The sequence below is a fragment of the Crocuta crocuta genome, unplaced genomic scaffold (assembly GCF_008692635.1).
Source record: "Crocuta crocuta isolate KB4526 unplaced genomic scaffold, BGI_CrCroc_1.0 scaffold68, whole genome shotgun sequence".
Lineage (NCBI taxonomy): Eukaryota > Metazoa > Chordata > Mammalia > Carnivora > Hyaenidae > Crocuta > Crocuta crocuta.
In genome coordinates this window covers 1,468,743-1,488,271 of record NW_027532426.1, presented here as the reverse complement: position 1 = coordinate 1,488,271, position 19,529 = coordinate 1,468,743, and the positions used below count along the sequence as shown (strand labels likewise).

At 40.9% G+C, this 19,529-nt stretch overlaps 2 protein-coding genes and 1 long non-coding RNA gene across 8 annotated transcripts in view; 1 reads left to right on the top strand and 2 right to left on the bottom strand.

The window, feature by feature from the left end:
* The window catches only part of LOC144243989 (uncharacterized), a 15,161-nt gene extending 8,409 nt beyond the window's left edge, over positions 1-6,752 (bottom strand). The window contains exons 1-2 of one of the 6 annotated variants that reach the window (XM_077779153.1): positions 6,310-6,752; positions 49-155 (exon numbers count right to left, since the gene is read on the bottom strand). In XM_077779153.1, coding sequence (XP_077635279.1) covers positions 49-155; positions 6,310-6,752 — 550 coding nt within the window. Of the gene's footprint in view, positions 1-31; positions 248-6,309 lie in introns of those variants that run through there. The other 5 variants (XM_077779152.1, XM_077779154.1, XM_077779155.1 and 2 more) reach the window with 5 other exon arrangements.
* The window catches only part of LOC144244002 (uncharacterized), a 167,394-nt gene that overhangs the window by 95,163 nt on the left and 52,702 nt on the right, over positions 1-19,529 (top strand). The window lies entirely within an intron of this gene.
* On the bottom strand, positions 16,755-17,375 carry LOC144244001 (uncharacterized). The gene has a single exon (XM_077779174.1). The coding sequence runs from the start codon at positions 17,373-17,375 to the stop codon at positions 16,755-16,757; it is 621 nt and encodes a 206-aa protein (XP_077635300.1).

Sequence of the window (19,529 nt, the reverse complement as noted above, 5' to 3'; positions counted from 1 at the left end):
GGCAGGAGGGGCAGCAGCAGGAGCCACAGCTGCTGGAGCCACAGCAGTAGGGGCGGCAGCAGCTAGAGATGCAGCAGGAGGGGCGGCAGCAAGGCTGGCAGCAGCTGGAGCCACAGCAGGACGGGCGGCAGCAGCTGGGGCGGCAGCAGGTGGTCCTGCAGCAGGTGGTCTGGCAGCAGGTGGGGCGGCAGCAGCCGGAACCGCAGCCCTGGTCAGAGCAGACGGAGCCACAACAGGAGCTGACCATGGTGTCAGTGAGAGGATTAGGGTTCCACGAGTAGGTATGAGTGTGTTTCCACAAGGGTGGTTTCTTGAGTTTGAATGTCTCCTTACCTCTCTCCCCTTTTATACCCTGCTAAGTAGTTGATGTTATAGTGAGCAACACTCTTGTTTTTCCTACCAGGAAATCAATTAGTATTACTAAGTTGATAATTGTGTTTATCAGGTTAAATATGCCAATATCTAAGAAAAGCATCATTCCTTTTTTTCTGCAGTGTTGTGTGATTCATTGAATCCTGTTAAACCATATGAAGCCGCTTTTGCATTTTTTTTCTGTCTAATGTGTCTTCTAAGTTGGAACTGCCATATAATATTCTGTTACTGAGTTTTCCCCTGTGTCCTGTTTTCATGTTCAACTCCACAATCATATTTTGTTTTCTTTTAATTCCAGTGTAGTTAACATATTAGTTTCAGGTGTACAATATGCTGGGAGCTGCACTGGCCTCTTTGGATGGCAGTCACAGCAAGGAAATGGCAATGTTTGCACAGCTTCTGCCATGAGAAATGAAGACTAGTATCTCCTTCTGCTACTACTGGCTCATGCTGGAAATGAGCCTGCTGGTATTGACCAGGCCTCACAATATTCCATATCAGACCCATATTCTGAATACAGATACCTCATAAGGAAAAGCATATTCCTGCCTTTACAAAAGAGACTTTAGATGAAAGCTCTATGGGCAATTGTCAAAAGGCTCTTCCTATGGGCCTTGCAGATCCAAGACTTAAGGGGTTAAGAACACAAGAGTTACAACTGAGCTTGGCCCTGAGACAAACAGCCTATTTCAGGGCAGAACATAAGTTACTACATATATCTTTGCTAATTGGTGAAGCATAGCAGTCCCTTCCTCAAGGCCTACATTCCACAAACACCCTCCCTTACACTGGCAACTGGGATGAGGATAGATAAAAGTAGCTAAAACATAAACCCAGGTGCAAAGACTGACAATTTAGGGCCCCCATGGTAGTTTCCACAAATAAACCAATTCAGAAACATTTATCTTCTTGAGGGCCAGACAGAATAACTCCTAGCTTATCTATATACAATTTAACTTGTATGTTATGCTGTTTTTCACTATGAACATTCTGTTAATTGATATCACAAAAGGCCTCCCACTGAAAGAAATTTCTTTCTATGACTTCATCTTGTTGCTGAACCTTAAAATAAAGATACCAGAACCGACAGGACAGAGATGCCTGCCTGGTGATCAGAAAGAATCTCGGGGCTCTCTCATTCTCTTTCGCCGACACCGTCCATCCTGCAGGGACCCCGGGACCTGTCGGAGCCGGCGCAGCCTCCGACAACAATATAGTGATTCAACAGTTCCATACATCACCCAGTGCTCATCACAAGTGCACTCTTTAATCCCCATCACCTGTTTCACCCAGTTTTTCCTCCTATTTCCTTACCAGAAGTACTCCACCTGACAGTACTTTGACCAAAACAAAAACAAAAACAAAAAGTGGGGGGTGGGGGGAGAGACTTGACACTGTGATAGCTATCTTCAAAATGTGATCGTGGGTTTAATTCCTTTTTTTATTTTTCCATGATCTAATTTTGAGGATGGCTGTCACAATGCCAAGTCTGTCTGTCTGTCTTTCTCTCTCTTTCTCTTTGGTTAAAGTGGGAAAATGCATGCCACTGTCAAGTGGAGTACTGATAAGGAAATAGGAGGAAAATGGGGCGCCTGGGTGGCTTAGTCGGTTAAGTGTCCAACTTTAGCTTAGGTCATGATCTCGCGGTTTGTGGGTTCGAGCCCCGCATCAGGCTCTGTGCTGACTGCCAGTTCAGAGCCTGGAGCCTGTTTCGGAGTCTGTGACTCCCTCTCTCTCTGACCCTCCCCTGCTCACGCTGTCTCTCTCTCTCTCTTTCTCTCTCTCTCCTAGAAATAAATAAATTTAAAAAAACATTAAAAATTTTTTTTTAAAAATTAAAAAAAAAAGGAAATAGGAAGAAAGACTCCTCACTGGGATACTTGTGTACAATGGATGTGGAGGGCTGGACTGTGTTTCCTGGTTGATTGGAGACTCGGAGTCACAAAAGACATTCCAATCTCATGTGATGACTCTATCTCAAGATGTAGCTTTGACTCATTCCTCTTTGATGAAAGAACCATTTTCAGAAATGAACTTTTTCCTTCAGGAATCTTCTCCACATATGCTAAAGGTGAATGGGTTTGAGCTATCTTTTGATTGGCCAACATACGCAATGGATTCTGCATTATATTGGAGGTTTTATTTAAAACATCTTCTTGTGCTCTTTCAATAATTCAAATTCAAATCTTTCTGCTTAAAGAGGATATAAACAGATAAGCCTTGCTGTTTGTCCTGCAGGCATTTAAATATGCTATATTGAAAGGCAAAGTTTTGGCAAATATTCAAAGCATCAAAGAAATTAGTGTCCCAAACAAGCATTATGTATTTAGGACTCATGTACTTATACTGAAAAATAGATACCACAGGGAGATACTATTTGTGAGTGCTTCCCATGTGCCAGATAGTCTGCTGAATGCTTTGTAATTATTGTGTTGAGTTTTCTTTTCCAAGAACCCATGAGGTACTTATTATTCTTTAAGAGTTTATGTAGACTTGTGTTAAGATTATTAAGTTATGAGGTGTAAACAGTACTAATTCCATATCTTTGATTGTGCCGTTACGCCTTCTTAGAAAGTTCATTCTCCCACATCAACTCAGCAATTTCTTATCTCTCTTTAAGTTCCAGCCCAGATGATTCCTCCTTTCTCATGTTTTCCTTGACCTTTATTTTTTTTTAAGTTCATCTGCTCCTCCTTTATGCTTGCTATCACATTGTGGAACTTCACACATCTAATGTTACCTGAATGTGATTCTCTGTCTCCAGCTGGATGGTAAACACCTGAGGTGAACACTTGTCCCATAGGTTTATTTCCATCATGCATGGAACAGAGCACATCATCAGTGGCTTTTAAAAAAAAATTTCTAGGAATCACTTTTTAAATTTAAATGTTTTGCAATTCTCTAAAGTACTTACGGTCTCAAAATAAATTCTACAAAGTGAGGCATGTTTAAGGAAGTCCTGCTATTTTTATTCCCTCCCTCCCCCTTAGAGAATCATTTTTATAATCTAAGGATTTCTCTCTCATTGCTATTTTAAACACAAGTGTATTTGTATTTGCATAGTTGTATCTCCTTTGTTTCTTAGATAAACGGTTATACACTGATACGCTTAGCTCCAACTTGCTTTGCTTCACTTAAAAATTTATCCCAAATTATTTCAGAGTAGTATGTATGTTTCAATATTCTTCATTTCATTTTCAGCCACAAAGTATCCCATTCTGTTGCCATAATATGATTTATTTAGCCAGTCCCTTATTGATGGACATTTGGGTTGTTTTCAGGCTTTCACTGTTAAAATAATACTGTGCATTTGAAAATAAGAATTATCTTTTTTTATCTTGGGGGTTGTGAATTTGATGTATATCTGTAAGATCTACCTTATTAATTACGTGTAGTTATTTCACATTCTTATTCATTTTTCTTCACGTGTTCTTTCTTTAAGTACACAGTGTGTTAGTCTTTGTATGGGGTGCCTGGGTGGCTCAGTTGGTCAAGTGTCCAACTTTGGCTCAGGTCATGATCTCAACAGTTCGTGGGTTCGGGCCCCACGTGGGGCTCTGTGCTGACAGGTAGCTCAGAGCCTGGGGCCTGCTTTGGATTCTTTGTCTCCCTCTCTCTCTCATCCTCTCCTGCTCGTGCTGTCTCTCTCAGTCTTAGAAATAAATAAAACATTTAAAAAATTTTTTAATATGTATTTAATTAATCCATTGACTTGTTAATTTCAACGATGCTGTCTTTCATTTCTTTTTCTATAATTGGAAAAATTAATTTTATTTAATTTTAATTCAGTTATTTAAATTCAAGTTTGACAACATACAGTGTAGTATTGGTTTCAGGAGTAGAACCCAGTGATTCATCTCTTACATATGACACCCGACACAGGGCTCAATCTCACAAACTGTGAGATCATGACCTGAACCAAAATCAAGCATTGGACGTTTAACCAATAGAGCCACCTAGGTGCCTCTAAAATAAAATTACTTTATACTGATATAAATCTTATGTCCTCATCAAATTTACTTACTGTTTTCAGGAGTTGTTGTAGTGTGGGAGTGCAACCTTCTGTCAGTTCCCACCCCAAGTGAGTAACTGATGATTAGCTCCATTCTATTCCTCAACAGTGAACCTATCCCTCTATCTCCCTCTCCTAACTGGGCGGTCTTTGCGTGGCTCTAGGTTTGAAGGGTGGGATACATCATTAGTAAAACTGTCCTTTTGGGAGCTATGTCCCAATTTCTATCACAGATATTTTCATCTAAAGAAGGGCTTCAAAGCTCAGTCTTATTTGTACAAATAAAAGTACAGAGAAAAGATATTGTGTAGAAACCTGAGTGGGCAAATGTATAGGAAAACATTTAAAAGTAAATTCTTCAACTCTACTGGAATACTCCATTACTATAGAGAGCTTTCTGTGTTTTGGTCTCTAGTATCTTTTTTAAAAAACATTTTTATTTATTTTTGAGAGAAAGAGGGAGAGGCAGAGAGAGAGGGGTGCAGAGTTTCTGAAGCAGGCTCTGCACTGACAACAGAGAGCCTGATGCAGAGCTTGAACTCACAAACCATGAGATCATGACCTGAGCTGAAATTAGATGCTCAACCGACTGAGCCACCCAGGCCCCCCTCTAGTATTTTTAACTGTGCCTCCCATGTAAGAAATGGCGATAAATACCCTTTGGATGAGTGAATGAAGAAATTGGCATTTGGAAGGGCCAATGAAAGCAGACCCACTTTTGAGTGAAAGCACTGGGCCCCTGTTTCTCCGTGGAAGCAATTGACAGGAACTCAGGAATCTCTCTTATGTGGTTATGCAGTCGGCAAGTGCCACAGTTTCCACCAAACACATCATCTTATCAAGGGCCTGCTTTACTCATCTAGCCTATCTGCCTGTCCCCTGAATGCATGAGGATTTGAAACTTCTCTATCAAAAGAAAAAATGAGACATGGCTGAGGTCATATTGCAAATCGAGTCAAAATCAGTGCACATTTAATTAGCTGCATAGATGACACTGGTGTCATTGAGTACACGTCTGCATACAAACTTGCATACTGTACCCAACAACATGTTGGACAGCCATGGTGGCTGGTGTGATTCATGAAACATGAGTTGTATTCTTTTTCCTTACATACTTAACAGTCCTCCAAATTTCTGGTTTTTACTTTTGTTTGTTGATTTTCCTGGGACAGGTTCATTGTTAGGTGATTTGCCTAGGAAATAAGGAAGCACATAAGAAGGAATCAGGCCTTTAAAACTAAGAATGGAACCTGACGTTTACTGAGGTGACATGACTGTGTTGTGTATCCTGCAGGTGGGTGTAGGTCAAACACATTTGCCTACAAGCTGAAGACAAAATCTTAAAGGAGCGACAATCACACTGAATTGTTAATGAAGGGAGGTATAACTTTATTTTGGTACAGATATACATGAGGTTACAGGAAAGAGGAGTTATGAGAATGATGTCACGAATTGTCAGGGTGAGGGGTAAAATCTGTTACTGTGCTCTGGGCCATATCCATCTTCTTCAACAGCATGACCTGGTTCTTCAGTGGAATCAAGGCCCAATTCAGTTAAGCATCATCATTTCCACTCCATGTGTCCTAGCAATACAAAAGGTCTATATCTGTGGGGCAGAGGTAAACAGAGATGGTGGTCACAGGAAGGGGGCTCAGCAGCAAGAGGAGGCACAGCACATGGGGCGGGGGCAGGTGGAGATGACACAGGTGGGGCGATAGCAAGTGGTGTGGCAGGAGACCCGGCCACAGACTGGGCGCAGGCAGCAGGAGGGGCAGCAGGAGGGGCGGCAGCAGCTGGAGCCACAGCTGCTGGAGCCACAGCAAGAGGGACGGCAGCAAGGCTGGCAGCAGCTGGAGCCACAGCTGGAGCCACAGCAGGTGGGGCGGCAGCAGCTAGAGATGCAGCAGGTGGGGCGGCAGCAAGGCTGGCAGCAGCTGGAGCCACAGCTGCTGGAGCCACAGCAGGAGGGGCGGCAGCAGCTAGAGATGCAGCAGGTGGGGCGGCAGCAAGGCTGGCAGCAGCTGGAGCCACAGCTGCTGGAGCCACAGCAGGAGGGGCGGCAGCAGCTAGAGATGCAGCAGGTGGGGCGGCAGCAAGGCTGGCAGCAGCTGGAGCCACAGCAGCTGGAGCCACAGCAGGAGGGGCGGCAGCAGCTAGAGATGCAGCAGGAGGGGCGGCAGCAAGGCTGGCAGCAGCTGGAGCCACAGCTGCTGGAGCCACAGCAGGAGGGGCGGCAGCAGCTGGACACACAGCAGCTGGGGCGGCAGCAGGTGGTCCTGCAGCAGGTGGTCTGGCAGCAGGTGGGGCGGCAGCAAGGCTGGCAGCAGCTGGAGCCACAGCAGCTGGAGCCACAACAGGAGTTGGCCATGGTGTCAGAGGGTGGAGGTTCTGGGTGGGTTCCCAAGAGAGTGAGGATCTCGAGTTTGGGAGCCTCCTTGCCACATGGCCCCTTTTATACCCCCTTGAGGGACTTAAGTGATTAGGAAAAGACTATTTCCTTCTTATTGTGTATATGGCTGCAAATGCAATTAGTAAATGAGATCATTATATTTTTCTAGGAAAAACTCCCAATGTATAGAAAATAGTTCTTTCCCTTTTCTCAAGTTCCCCAGAGTTCTCATATGAATCATTTCTTATTTCTTCCTTTGTTTGTAGTGTCACAAGACTTTAATCTCTGGGTATCATGTGGCACAGGTGGGTCCCTGTGTCTTCTCTGTTACTCACCTTGACATGATTGTGGGAGAACTTCTGAAGGAGTATGATCTCTAGTGGAAAATTAATGTTTCAGTAAATGGAATGCTGGTAGCAGAAAAAGGGAAGTAAGCTTCTTTTCGAGTGTAAGAAATGAGGAAACTTGATTTGTCATGTTTATTGTGGGTGGTCATTGGGTTAATGAAATTTCTACAGAATTCCAAGCTCTGTTCTCATCACTCTGATGTTCTTTGAAGCAGTTAGCAGCAATTCAAGGTTTTTAAGTAGCAAAGAGTTGTGTGGAGTTGATCAAAGTTGATCAGAAATATCCTCTGGCCTGGACTAGACTAATTGAGCTGATCATTTTTGATCTGTCTTTTGAAATATCAAAATATGCCATGGTTGTACTTTATGGTCATTTTATTAAATTTTTTTCAAATGTTATAAGCTAAAATGCCTACAATTCTTGTGGTATCATTTATGTTTAAGATCTTCTTGGAAGTATCAAGGGGAATATAAATGACATATTTGTTGTCTTGTACTTAACATAGTCACTACATCCATAGAGTTTTACCATCACAGCTATGTCTGGTTATGCTCCTAAATAAGAGGTGTTCTTCAGTGCCACAGGCATTCAAGGAATGAAACATTCAAGGAAAAGGTAAGTTACACTCATGGTAGTCCCTCTTCCTGCAAAATCTCTTGTGAGCTCAACATTCTCCTTGTTGTCTTTGACCGTTTATCTTTCAGTTATATCTTCCTTGGTATGATGTAAAGTCTTTTCTCCTTTGCACATCCACTGTGCTTTGTTCATGCATGGGCTCCATCATACCATTTTCTACTAGAAATGCCCTTATGTATCTGGCTCCCTCTAGAATATAAACCACATTACGGCAAGGACTCATCTTTGTATCCCCAAGGCCAGAAATAGAGTGGTTTTTGATAAATGAGATGTCTGTTTAATGAGTGAAGATGTTGTCTAAGCCATCAGAGAAGACACATTGACCTTTTGTTGTTCAAGAGAAGGGACAACAGTTGAGACTAGACATAATCCTGGCTTGTGATGATGAAAGGACAATGTCTTGAAGGTCTGTTTTAAGAAGTAGTGAGAGATAAATTGAGATTGCTACAATGAGGGAGAGATTGTGTATGACCTTAAATTTCAGGAGAAATGATGGGATCTACTAAAGTCATTAGGCAGGAATGTGATATATATGCCATATACAATTTATTTAAATTTGTGATCTGTCTTTAGAAATGCCAAAATACACTTGGCTTTCTGGAGAGGCTGTTCAAAGGTTGAAATGGGGCAAAGTAAGAGATATGTTCACAGCATTGGTTGATGGTAATGAGCATAACAGAGTTACTTAAAAAATGAATCAGCAGTCTTGAACCAAATTGAAAATAGAGATAAGGGTGGGGGGAACCTGGGTGGCTCAGTTGGTTAAGAATTTGAGTCTTGATTTCGGCTCAGGTCATGATCTCATGGTTTCGTGAGTTTGAAACCCACATGGGCTCTGTGCTGACAGGGTGGAACCTGCTTGAGATTCTCCTTTCTCTGCCCCTCCCCTGCTCACACCCTCTGTCTTTCTCAAAATAAATAAATAGACTTTTAAAAAAATAGAGGTATAAGGAGGGTTTTTCATAAAAGTTATAAAACATATTCCATTTGTTTTTTATGTATTTTATTACTCTCCACATATATAATTTATGCCCTTCCTCTTAAAAGCCAACAATTTAAAATTTTAAAGGGTAAATAAATAAAAAGGATTTATGTGCTAAAAAAAGAAGAGCTGAGGCCATTTAAAGACAAGGAAGAGATGTTTATATTGAAACACAAGGATGGGATATTTGGCGTAATTATGCACTGTTCTTCTCCGGAGTCTAAGCCAAGGGAAGACACAATGGATTATGGAATTCCTGTCTTTCTTGCCTTCCATCTCCAGGCTCTGAGTGCTGTATGCTGAGCACTTTGTTGGATACTGCAGTAACACAACGACTCACACGTTATGCAGTTGTGCGGGCGCTTCACATGTATTAGCACATTTGCTATCCCAACAGCCTAGTGCAGTATGTTTCACTATAGTCGCCCCTTTACAGATGAGGAAACTGAGGCAAGGGAGAATTAAAACCAGTAAATAAAAAGCTGTTATTTGTTTCCAGCTTACCCAGCACAGGAGTCCACGTTTTTAATCACTATACACACTGCATCTCTGAAATATCAGATGGGAAAGAAATTGTCTTTACCCTCCTGTTGCTCGAGGTTACTAATTCAGAGTGCATTATTAACATATAAATAAGCATGAAACTTAAATAGAGTCATTTGAAACCCCACTGTCAGCAAATATCTATGAACAAGTATACTGGGGAACTTCGAATTCCCTTTCATGGGTCTAAGAATCCCTGATGTTCACTATTCATATAATATTTTTCTATTTCTTTTTGGAATTAGCTATGACCATACACTATTTTTCTTAAATAATTCAAACTAAAATCTGTAGTCCCTTCTGGATGATAAGTTGTTTATATTGTAATAAAGGAGAACATACAGTACTTAAACAGTTCCCTTGGAATTTACCTCTGTGCCCCAAACATGCTCACTTATTATTTAATTCTCTTCGAGAGTAGGGAAAGTGCCTACCCAGTAAAGCTGCCTCAGACAAGGTAACTGAATTAGAATTGGGTGACAGTATTGCCTACCATTTTCCCCAAGGGGCTAGAAACCTTTTCCCCAGCCCCATGTCTTCCTGCTGGTTGAATGAGTCCTCTGGTCGTGCCCTTTGAGCTGTGCGGTGGGTTGCCGCTCTGTATCCAGCCCTCTCCCCATATGAGCTGTGGCAAGACCAGCATTGCTAAAATGTGAAAAGGAAACCATCTCCTTTAGAAGGAGTGCAGGAAAAGTCTAAATGTTGCTTAGCATTGTCTTGGATAGGGAAGAAGTAGAGAATAAAAATAAATAAAAAAGTCTTTGGGGAAGGGTTTTTATATTTTGCATCTTTTATATTTTAAAATTTCATTTAAACATTTCAAGTATCTGTTTTTTGACACATGTATTCTTCCCACCTTCTTCACGGTTTGCCCAGGTTCCCTCCTTGAAGGCAGCCAGAGTTTCCATTTTTTTGTTACTTATTCTGAAGATACTTAACACATAAGAAACAAATACAATTTACCCACTTCTTTCATCTATACAAATGGTAGTGTATCAGTCATGGTCCTCCTGCTTGGCCATTTTCACATGAAGCATTCAGATAGATAACATATCCACCGCTTGCCATTCTTTTTCTTTCACAGTAGCATTGTATTCCGATTATGGAGGTACCATAATATAGTGAATCAGTCTCCCACTGTTGGATATTTAGTTTGCTTTTAGTCTTTTGAGATTACATATAATGCTGCAACAAATATGCCTGATCATACATAATTTCACACATGTGAATGTTTTCTGTAGAATAAACTCCTCTGGAAATAGAATCTCTAGATCAGAGTATACATTTGTTTATGTTTGTTAGATAACGATGACTTCACCTTCCATAGAGATTGTACTGATGTACACATCTACCAGCAATGTGTGAATGTTTGTCTTTCTCTGTTTTTATTAATGCAGTGATACACAGGCTTGACAAATACAGAGATACATGTACAAAAATGTGGAGTTATGCATGCAGATGCCTATCCACCTATCTATCTATCTATCTATCTATCTATCTATCTATCTATCAATCATCAATCTTGGTCAATATGACAGCTGATTTTTTTCTTTTTCAAAATTTTTTTTTAGGTTTTTATTTATTTCTGGGAGAGAGAGAGAGAGACAGCGTGAGCAGGGGAGGGTCAGAGAGAGAGGGAGTCACAGACTGAAACAGGCTCCAGGCTCTGAGCTGGCAGTCAGCACAGAGCCTGACGTGGGGCCTGAACCCACGAACCGCGAGATCATGACCTAAGCGAAAGTCGGACGCTTAACCGACTAAGCCACCCAGGCGCCCCTCTTTTTCAAATTTTTATTTAAACTCAATTTAGTTAATGTTTAATGTAATATTGGTTTCAGGAGTAGAGCTTAGTGATTCATCACTTATGTATAACACCCAGTGCTCATCACAAGTGCCCTTCTTAACCCCCATCACCCATTTAGCCCATCCTCCACCCACCCACCCCCGTCGCTATGTGATTTTAATTTGCACTTTCCTTATTGTAAGTGAAACTGAGCAGCTCTTCAGATGTTTAAGCCTATTGGTATTGCCTTTTCTGTAAGGAAACATAGAAATTATATAGAAAAAATAGAAATTTTCTATATTGTCTATAATTCATGTTTTTCTACTGTGTTTAGCCTTTATACATTGATTTTTGCAGGAATTCTTTGTATGTTATAAGAATTAGTCCTTGTATGTAAAGTGAATTCAAATATTTTTCCTACTTTGTGCTGCTTCTTTGACTTTACTTATGTGGTTTTTACCATGCAGACATTTACTTTTGATATAGTCAAATTTGTTAATCTTTTATGACTTCTGGGTTGGTGTCATACTTTGAAAGTCCTTTCTGGTTGTGTAGACATTATCTCATAATTTCATTTATCCAAAGTTTCATGTTTTATATTTTCAAATATTTACTCTATAAGGAATTTATTCAGCTATAAAATTTGAGGTTTAAATGTTTTTAAATCTGATATGACCATAATCTAACAAACTTACTAAGTAATAATTTTCTCTCCCTCCCACTGATTTAAGATACCACCTTTTCATATACTAAATTTCTTTATATATCTGGGTCTATTCCTGCACTTGCTTTTTCAAATTCATTGATTAATTTTCATTCATGAATGCCATATTTATCAATGTATATAGTATTAACTTGCTCTTAATAGTTATCAAGTCCAAGCCAGCCTCATTAGATTATGGCAGTAGGCTAGTGAACTCAAACATTTCATGTAGTGAAACAGTAGATCTATACTTGGTACCTTGCCATGAGAATGTAAATTGCATGTAGCAGAACTCTGAAACTGACTGCCATGGAAAAGAACACATTAGCCAAGTCTAGGATGATGTTACCAGTCTTGCTAGCCTTGTTTTGCCTCCTGTAAAGTTCGTATATATTAGTTACAACTGAACCAATCAGAGGAAAATGCTGTTAAATCTCCAGGAACTGTCTTCCCGTACACTGTCCAGACAAGACTGTTAACAGTGTTGGTGAGAATTAAAATTCTCACTTCAGGGGCACCTGGCTGGCTCCGTTAGTTGAGCGTCTGACTTTAGCTCAAGTCAGGATCTTAAGGATACCGAGTTCGAGCCCTGCATTAGGCTTTCTGCTGTCAGTGCAGCTTTAGATCCTCTGTTTCCCTCTCTCTCCGCCCCTCCCTTGCTTGAGTGTTCTCTCACAAACAAACCCTCTTGCTTCAGCTGTTTCCTTCATCAGAACAGTCATTTCTTGTTGCTCTTCTGGAATTCTATGAATTTGCTACCTAGGAGGGCTTGAGCAATTCCAGTGGTACGTATTTAACATGGCCAAATAAAACTGGATGAAGGGCAGACTTAGTCCATCCATGCTCTCTATTCATTTAAAATCATCCCGACTCTATATTCAGGTAAAGTCAGTGGGACCACAGAATAACCACTCAGTAATACTTTCCTATTCACAACTGTTTCTACCTTGATTTTTTCTACCACAATATCTCTGGTGTCACTTTTGTATCTTTAGGAGCATTGTGACTCTCTCTGACAGAAATTACTGTCCATTGACATTGAGTGCCTGTGTGAGTAATCGTAAGAATTTGGCATGCTGCCATTTGACTCCTTCACCCAAATTCTTGCATAGTTCTTAAGACATAGTGTACCTGCTCCTTGCTGTTATGAGCCCCTGGTTACTGAACTTTTCCTTGTTGCTTCCCCTGAACTCTGTCCACACTTTTGTAAATAGTATTTTTATTACACAGATTCAGAATGCTGTCTTGTTTCTGCTGTGATCCAGTTCTTGTTATAAAAATGGGAAATTATAAGTCTCATATACTTTAATACTGAAAAATGCAGTATAAAACATTCTTTGATTTAGCTCTAGCTAATAAAGTGTAGTGTTAGAACAAGAGCCTGCATCCTATAATTAGTAGTTACCAAAGAGGAATATATGGGAGGATAAAAGATTTGTTATCTCTACTGTGTGAATAGGCAGGGCTGTATTCTGTAGAACATTTTCAAAGTGAGTTGGAAAGGTGAAGCTGAAAATATCTATAGGACATTTCTGTGATATACTAAGAATAAAACACCCAACCTGTGTTGGGGTGAACCCCATTTTATATCAACTCCTATCTAGCTTGTCTCATACCTTAAAACTTTTTTAATTTTAGAAATTATAATCAACCCTTAATTTATACTTATTAAGTTTTGGGGAAATATAACACAGCTATTAGATAAAACTGATGTATGTAAAATTTGAATTTAAAATATTTTTACTATACTTCAGATTATGAACTAAAACTTATGGACCCTTATATCTGCATAAACATGATATTTTTGTATGTATTGTGACACATTATCTCAGCTAAGGACGATCATTCTTACCTGAGTCTGGGTGCTTGTGAAAAGAGCTTGTGCATGTTCTCTTAAGTAAAACCAAGCAACGTGATAAAAGCCCAAGGTGAAAAAAAATCATTAAGGAGATGAGAAGCTTCAATAACATGAGAATTTTCATGAGACTGAAAAAATACGGAGTTTCAGTCTAGAAATACTAGAATGTGAGCAACTATGGATGAAAAGTTTTTAAATTTTTATGGAAAAGTTGCCATGGACTTCATAAATTTCCAGAAATCTGGATTTAGAAGGTATACTTCATATTTTAAAAGAGAGTTTTTATGCTTAGGAAAGGAGGAAGGAAATAAGAGGAGGGGAAAAGGGAGGAGAAGGCACTTGAGCTAGGCAGAACACCCAGAATATGCATAACCAGATATAAGTATAGCTACTTCAGCTTTCTTTTGATTTCTAGTAGCATGATGTATATTTCTCCATCCCCTTACTTTTAATCTGAAGGTATCTTCCAGTCTAAAATGTGTTTCTTGTAGACAGCAAATAGATGGATTTTGTTTTTTTTATCCATTCTGCTACCCTATGTCTTTTGATTGGAGCATTCAGCCCATTTACATTCAGTGTTATTGAAATATATGGGGTTAGAGTCGTTGTGTCATTTGTGGGATTCGTGCTTGTGGTGGTGTCTCTGGTATCTTGCGTTCCTTGCAACATTTCCCTCAGAAAGTCCCCCGCAGGATTGCTTGTATGGCTGGTTTAGTGGTGACAGATCTTTCAATTTTTGTTTATTTGCNCGACGCAGGGCTCAAACCCACGAACTGCAAGATCATGACCTAAGCGGAAGTCGGACATTAACCGACTAAGCCACCCAGGCGCCCCACTGTGCCTCTTGAATTTCAGCTTCTACTTCCCTCCCCAGTTTGGGGAAGTTCTCTGCTATAATTTGTTCCAGGACTCCTTCAGCACCTTTCCCTCTCTCTTCCTCTTCTGGGATTCCTATGATACGGATATTGTTCTGTTTGTATCGCTGAGCTCTCAAACTCTTCTTTCATGTTCCTGGATCAGTTTATCTCTCTTTTTCTCAGTTTCTTCTTTTTCTATAATTGTGTTTTCTAAATCACTTATTCTCCTTTCTACCTCTTCAATCCGTGCATTGGATGCCTCCAGTTTATTATTATCTCATTTATCGCATTTTTTAAATTCATCATAACTATTTTTAAGCTCCATAGTGTTTGTAGCCATAGTTTCTCTGATGTCCTCCATGCTTTTTTCAAGCCTGGCGATTAATTTTATGATTATTGTTCTAAATTCTTGTTCAGTTATGTTGCTTATATCTGTTTGAGCAGTTCTTTAGTTGTCATTTCTTCCTGGAATTTCTTTGGAGGAGAGTTCTTCCGTTTCATCATTTTGGTTAGCTTTCTATCACTTGTTAATTTTAAAAGCTTGTTGTATACTCTACCCCTGCGAGTTCTGCTGTATTAGAGAGGGCTCTTTGACTGTTCAGGGCCTGTCTGTTCAGGAAGTGTTCCTTGAATGGTGTCTCTTGGTTTCTCTTGTTGAGCATATGGTTATTTTATTTCCCTACTGGTAGTGGTATTTGGGACTCTCCACCATGTGTAGTTTGGCTTGTTTCTTGAGGCAGCCCTGGTTAAGAGGAATCTAGCAGCATAAAAGTCAGGGGCTCCAAAGAGAAGGCAGGAAACCTCTCCAGGTCTCCCTCTGTGTTCTCTCCTCTTTCTCTCTTCTTCATCCCTCCATCCTTCTCCCTTCTATTCTGTCTTCTCATGAATCAGTTCTCTATGTGAGACTCTCAGAAACACATCTGGTCAGGAAGAATCTAGCAGCATGAAAGTTAGGAGCTCCAAAGTGATGCCAGGAAACCTTAAATGAGGTTAAGGCTGGTTTCCATGACTAAGAAGATCAGATGTCTGAATAAAATGTGGAATTTCCTTGCCTAAAGTGAAGACACTGGATAGAAGCATGTCAAGGGCAGCGGCAAGAGGAGCAGATGTCTATAACCCCAGCCGTTTTTACAGACCTCTAGGCTGGGGAGCACTTGCTGGTAGGCCACCTGGGAGGAAATGTAACCCAACTAGCGCTTGTCAGCTTCTTGGTGAGTTGCAGATGGAAGCACACCAGGTGAACTGTGGCCCAAAATGTGCATAATCAGTAATGTAACATACTAGAAGTGGAAATATAGTCAAATGAAACTTAAGTGCCTTTATAATGTTCAACTCACCAGTGTTCTTAAAATGGACATTTGATACATATAATAAAACTTAATTTTGAGTTATAGAGGACAGTGAAACAATGATATAAACTTTCTTTGCTTTTCTCTCCAAGGTAATAATATGCTAAGATAGTATTCTAGTGCAGGGTAGGGTTTCAAGAAAAATAACCAAAAAAAAAAAAAAAGATATTTATTGACAGCTGACATTATGTACCCCAACCTGTGCTAACTGTAATACATGGATTATGTCTTTGAACCTTTGAAGAACATTATGTATTGTCTTCATTTCTCAGAGAAGGTAAACCGAGGCATGGAGAGGTTAAGCAATTTTGCCCATATCATACAATGAATGCCTACCAGAGTCTTGATTCCAGTATAACTGCTCTTGAACATGTTCTCATGCATTTGAAGCAAGATGGGCTTTGGTGTGATGTGATAGCTAAGGGCACAGACATACACACATGGACACACACATGCACATGACAAATCATTAACACATCAGGAGATTTTAGGATCAGCGGAAATGACTTTATTAAGAACATATGAAAACAATGTCATATAAGATCATCATAATCAGTGTATACACAGGATGAAGATATTGCTGGCATAAAAAGAGATGCATTTGGGCCTCGGATAAAAATCATTTGACAGTGGTGGTATGGGGGGGAGAGAATGGGGGGTAATGGGCAGGGAGGAGGGCACTTGTGGGGATGAGCACTGGTTGTTATATGGAAACCAACTTGACAATAAACTATTTTAAAAAATCATTTGACAATTGTTTTAATCTGTTATTTCCTAGAACTGAATGCCAACTCTAAATGCCAAATCAGAAGATGAAGAGTTCGAAGCTAAGAGTCCATTCCCCAGTTACTGGCTGGCTCTAACACATTTTATGTGACTGGTGAAGACATCCCTATGTCACAAAGATTATAGGCAGAGAGATTTAGCAGCAAGAGGAGGCACAGCACATGGGGCGGGGGCAGGTGGAGATGACACAGGTGGGGCGATAGCAAGTGGTGTGGCAGGAGACCCGGCCACAGACTGGGCGCAGGCAGCAGGAGGGGCGGCAGCAGCTGGAGCCACAGCAGCTGGAGCTACAGCAAGAGGGGTGGCAGCAAGGCTGGCAGCAGCTGGAGCCACAGCTGGAGCCACAGCAGGAGGGGCGGCAGCAGCTAGAGATGCAGCAGGTGGGGCGGCAGCAAGGCTGGCAGCAGCTGGAGCCACAGCTGCTGGAGCCACAGCAGGAGGGGCGGCAGCAGCTAGAAATGCAGCAGCTGGGGCGGCAGCAAGTGGTCCTGCAGCAGGTGGTTTGGCAGCAGGTGGGGCGGCAGCAAGGCTGGCAGCAGCTGGAGCCACAGCTGCTGGAGCCACAGCATGAGGGGTGGCAGCAGCTGGACACACAGCAGCTGGGGCGGCAGCAGGTGGTCCTGCAGCAGGTGGTCTGGCAGCAGGGGGGGCGGCAGCAAGGCTGGCAGCAGCTGGAGCCACAGCAGCTGGGGAGGCAGCAGGTCTCCTGACCACAGCCCTGGTCAGAGCAGACGGAGCCACAACAGGAGTTGACCATGGTGTCAGAGGGTGGAGGTTCTGGGTGGGTTTCCAGGAGAGTGAGGGGCTTGAGTTTGGAAGTGTCCTTGTGCCACGGCCTCTTATATACTGCCGGGACAGGGTGATTTGTCCACACGTCTTCCTGTGTTTGTTTACCTAATATTTAAGTAATTATCAGATTATACAATAATGTTTGTCTTTGTAATAGTTTAAACTTGTGGGAAACAAAATGTTAATTTCTAGATGTGATAAACTCTGTCTGGTCTGCTTTTCCTCATGACTCATACCTGCTAGCATCTTCCAGACCACTCTCTCTTCATCTTCCTCCACAGTGGTCTGTCATGTGTTAGGTGGCATCTGTAATTACATTTCTTTCTGTCCCCTCTTGTATCTTCTAGCAGGGATGGGATTAAGGCATTTGTATTTCTGGTTCTGCATTTCTTCCAATGATCCGTTGGGAGGAAATCCCATCTGCATAGTGTGGCATGGGACAAGAGGAAAATCCCTCTTTTGTGGGTCATTTCTGAGTAATGAGGAAGGGTATGACATTGCTGATTTTGTGCCACTGGAATGAGTTTTCTTGGATGTTTCTCCCTTTGGATCATGTCCTCTACCCAAAAAGCATAGCAGACAAGTATCTCTATGATTCCCATCACTGCCATATCCCATTGCTCATTATGTTGTTACTTTGCTGTCATACATATTTGTGTTGTTTTTTCCAGCTGGTCTTTAGATTCTGGAAGACATAGACTCATTTTTATTCTTACCCCATTCTTAATTAAAAATATTCTTCAATGGAGAAAAAATGGACCCAATAATCGGAATGTGCCCTTCCTCAGAACTTACTTCTATAGTTGGGAAATCTATGGCATACATCTTTTTCCATCCATTTGAAATGTGAATGGATTTTAGTCAGTTTAGTTACCATTTCTATTTATCCTCTGTTTAGTGATAGTCTAACCTGAGCATGCAGCAAATCATCTGAAGGACTTATTAAATATGGTTGGGATAAATCTCAGAGGTTCTGCCTTAGAGTAGAGCCTGAGGTTCGACATTTCTAGCAACTATTCAGATGATGTTGATGCTGAAGGCCTAAGGACCACACTTGGAGATTCTCCTTTGTTCTGTTCATTCAGGCTTTGAGGAAGTGCCTTTATCAAGCTCCAGCCTGTCTATAAAGCAGATTCATTGCATGGGTAATCCAAGATACACATGTTGCCAGTTACTGGGGTTACAGATTGGTTTAGGGCCTTTTCCTTGGGAATTTGCAGATTACTGTGAAGATCACAGGTGCGTGTGCACACCCATTCCCCCCCAAAAAAAAACACACACAACTATGCAACATCGAAGGAACTCATAATAGTATAATTTAACTAAAATAAGAGTGCCTAAGACAGTCTAGACAAGATGACAATTTGGTAAAGACATAGATTTATTTATAAATAAACAATTCCAGTTACTGTTTCTTACTTACTTTGTATGATTTGTTTTACATTTTAGGTAAATTTTACATACGATGAAATGTACAGATCCTAAGTGTATTGTTTGATGAGTTTTGATGACTGGATATAGATCCATGTAATCCCTATACCTATCAAGATAGAGAACATTTCCATTATACCAGAAAGTCCCCACGTATCACTTTAGTAAACTCCCCACCACCATAGACAGAGGCAACCACTGTTGTAATATTTTTTCATTGTAGATTTGTTTTGATATAGAGCTTCAAACAGATGATATATAGGATAATTTCTATCTGGCACCAATTACTTGATATAGAATATTACTAATGTTGATGCTTGTATCACAAGTTCATTCAGAGCTGTAGTAACAAAGTACCAAAGCTTATTGTAACTACTACCAACCATCCCTGTTTGCCTAGGACTGAAGAAGGTTCCAGAACTCAAAACTTTGAGTGTTAAACAGGAAAGTCCCAGGCAAACAGAGGCATTTATCACCTCCTGATTAAATATCTATTTGGGACCATTCAAGACCATTCAAGACCAAGACCCTTGCAACATATTTGTCACAATAACTTTCTTAGCAAACACTTGATTTTTTTATTCTATAGGCTTGTGAGGCAGAGCAAGAGAACCTGAGGCATTTAAACAGTTCTATTGTGAGGCAACATGGTGTCCCAAGGGGAGAGATTTTCACTTGATTTGCTATATAG

Coding starts and splice junctions, on each gene's coding strand:
- LOC144244001 (XM_077779174.1), bottom strand. CDS start 17,375: ATGGTCAACTCCTGTTGTGGCTCCGTCTGCTCTGACCAGGGCTGTGGT.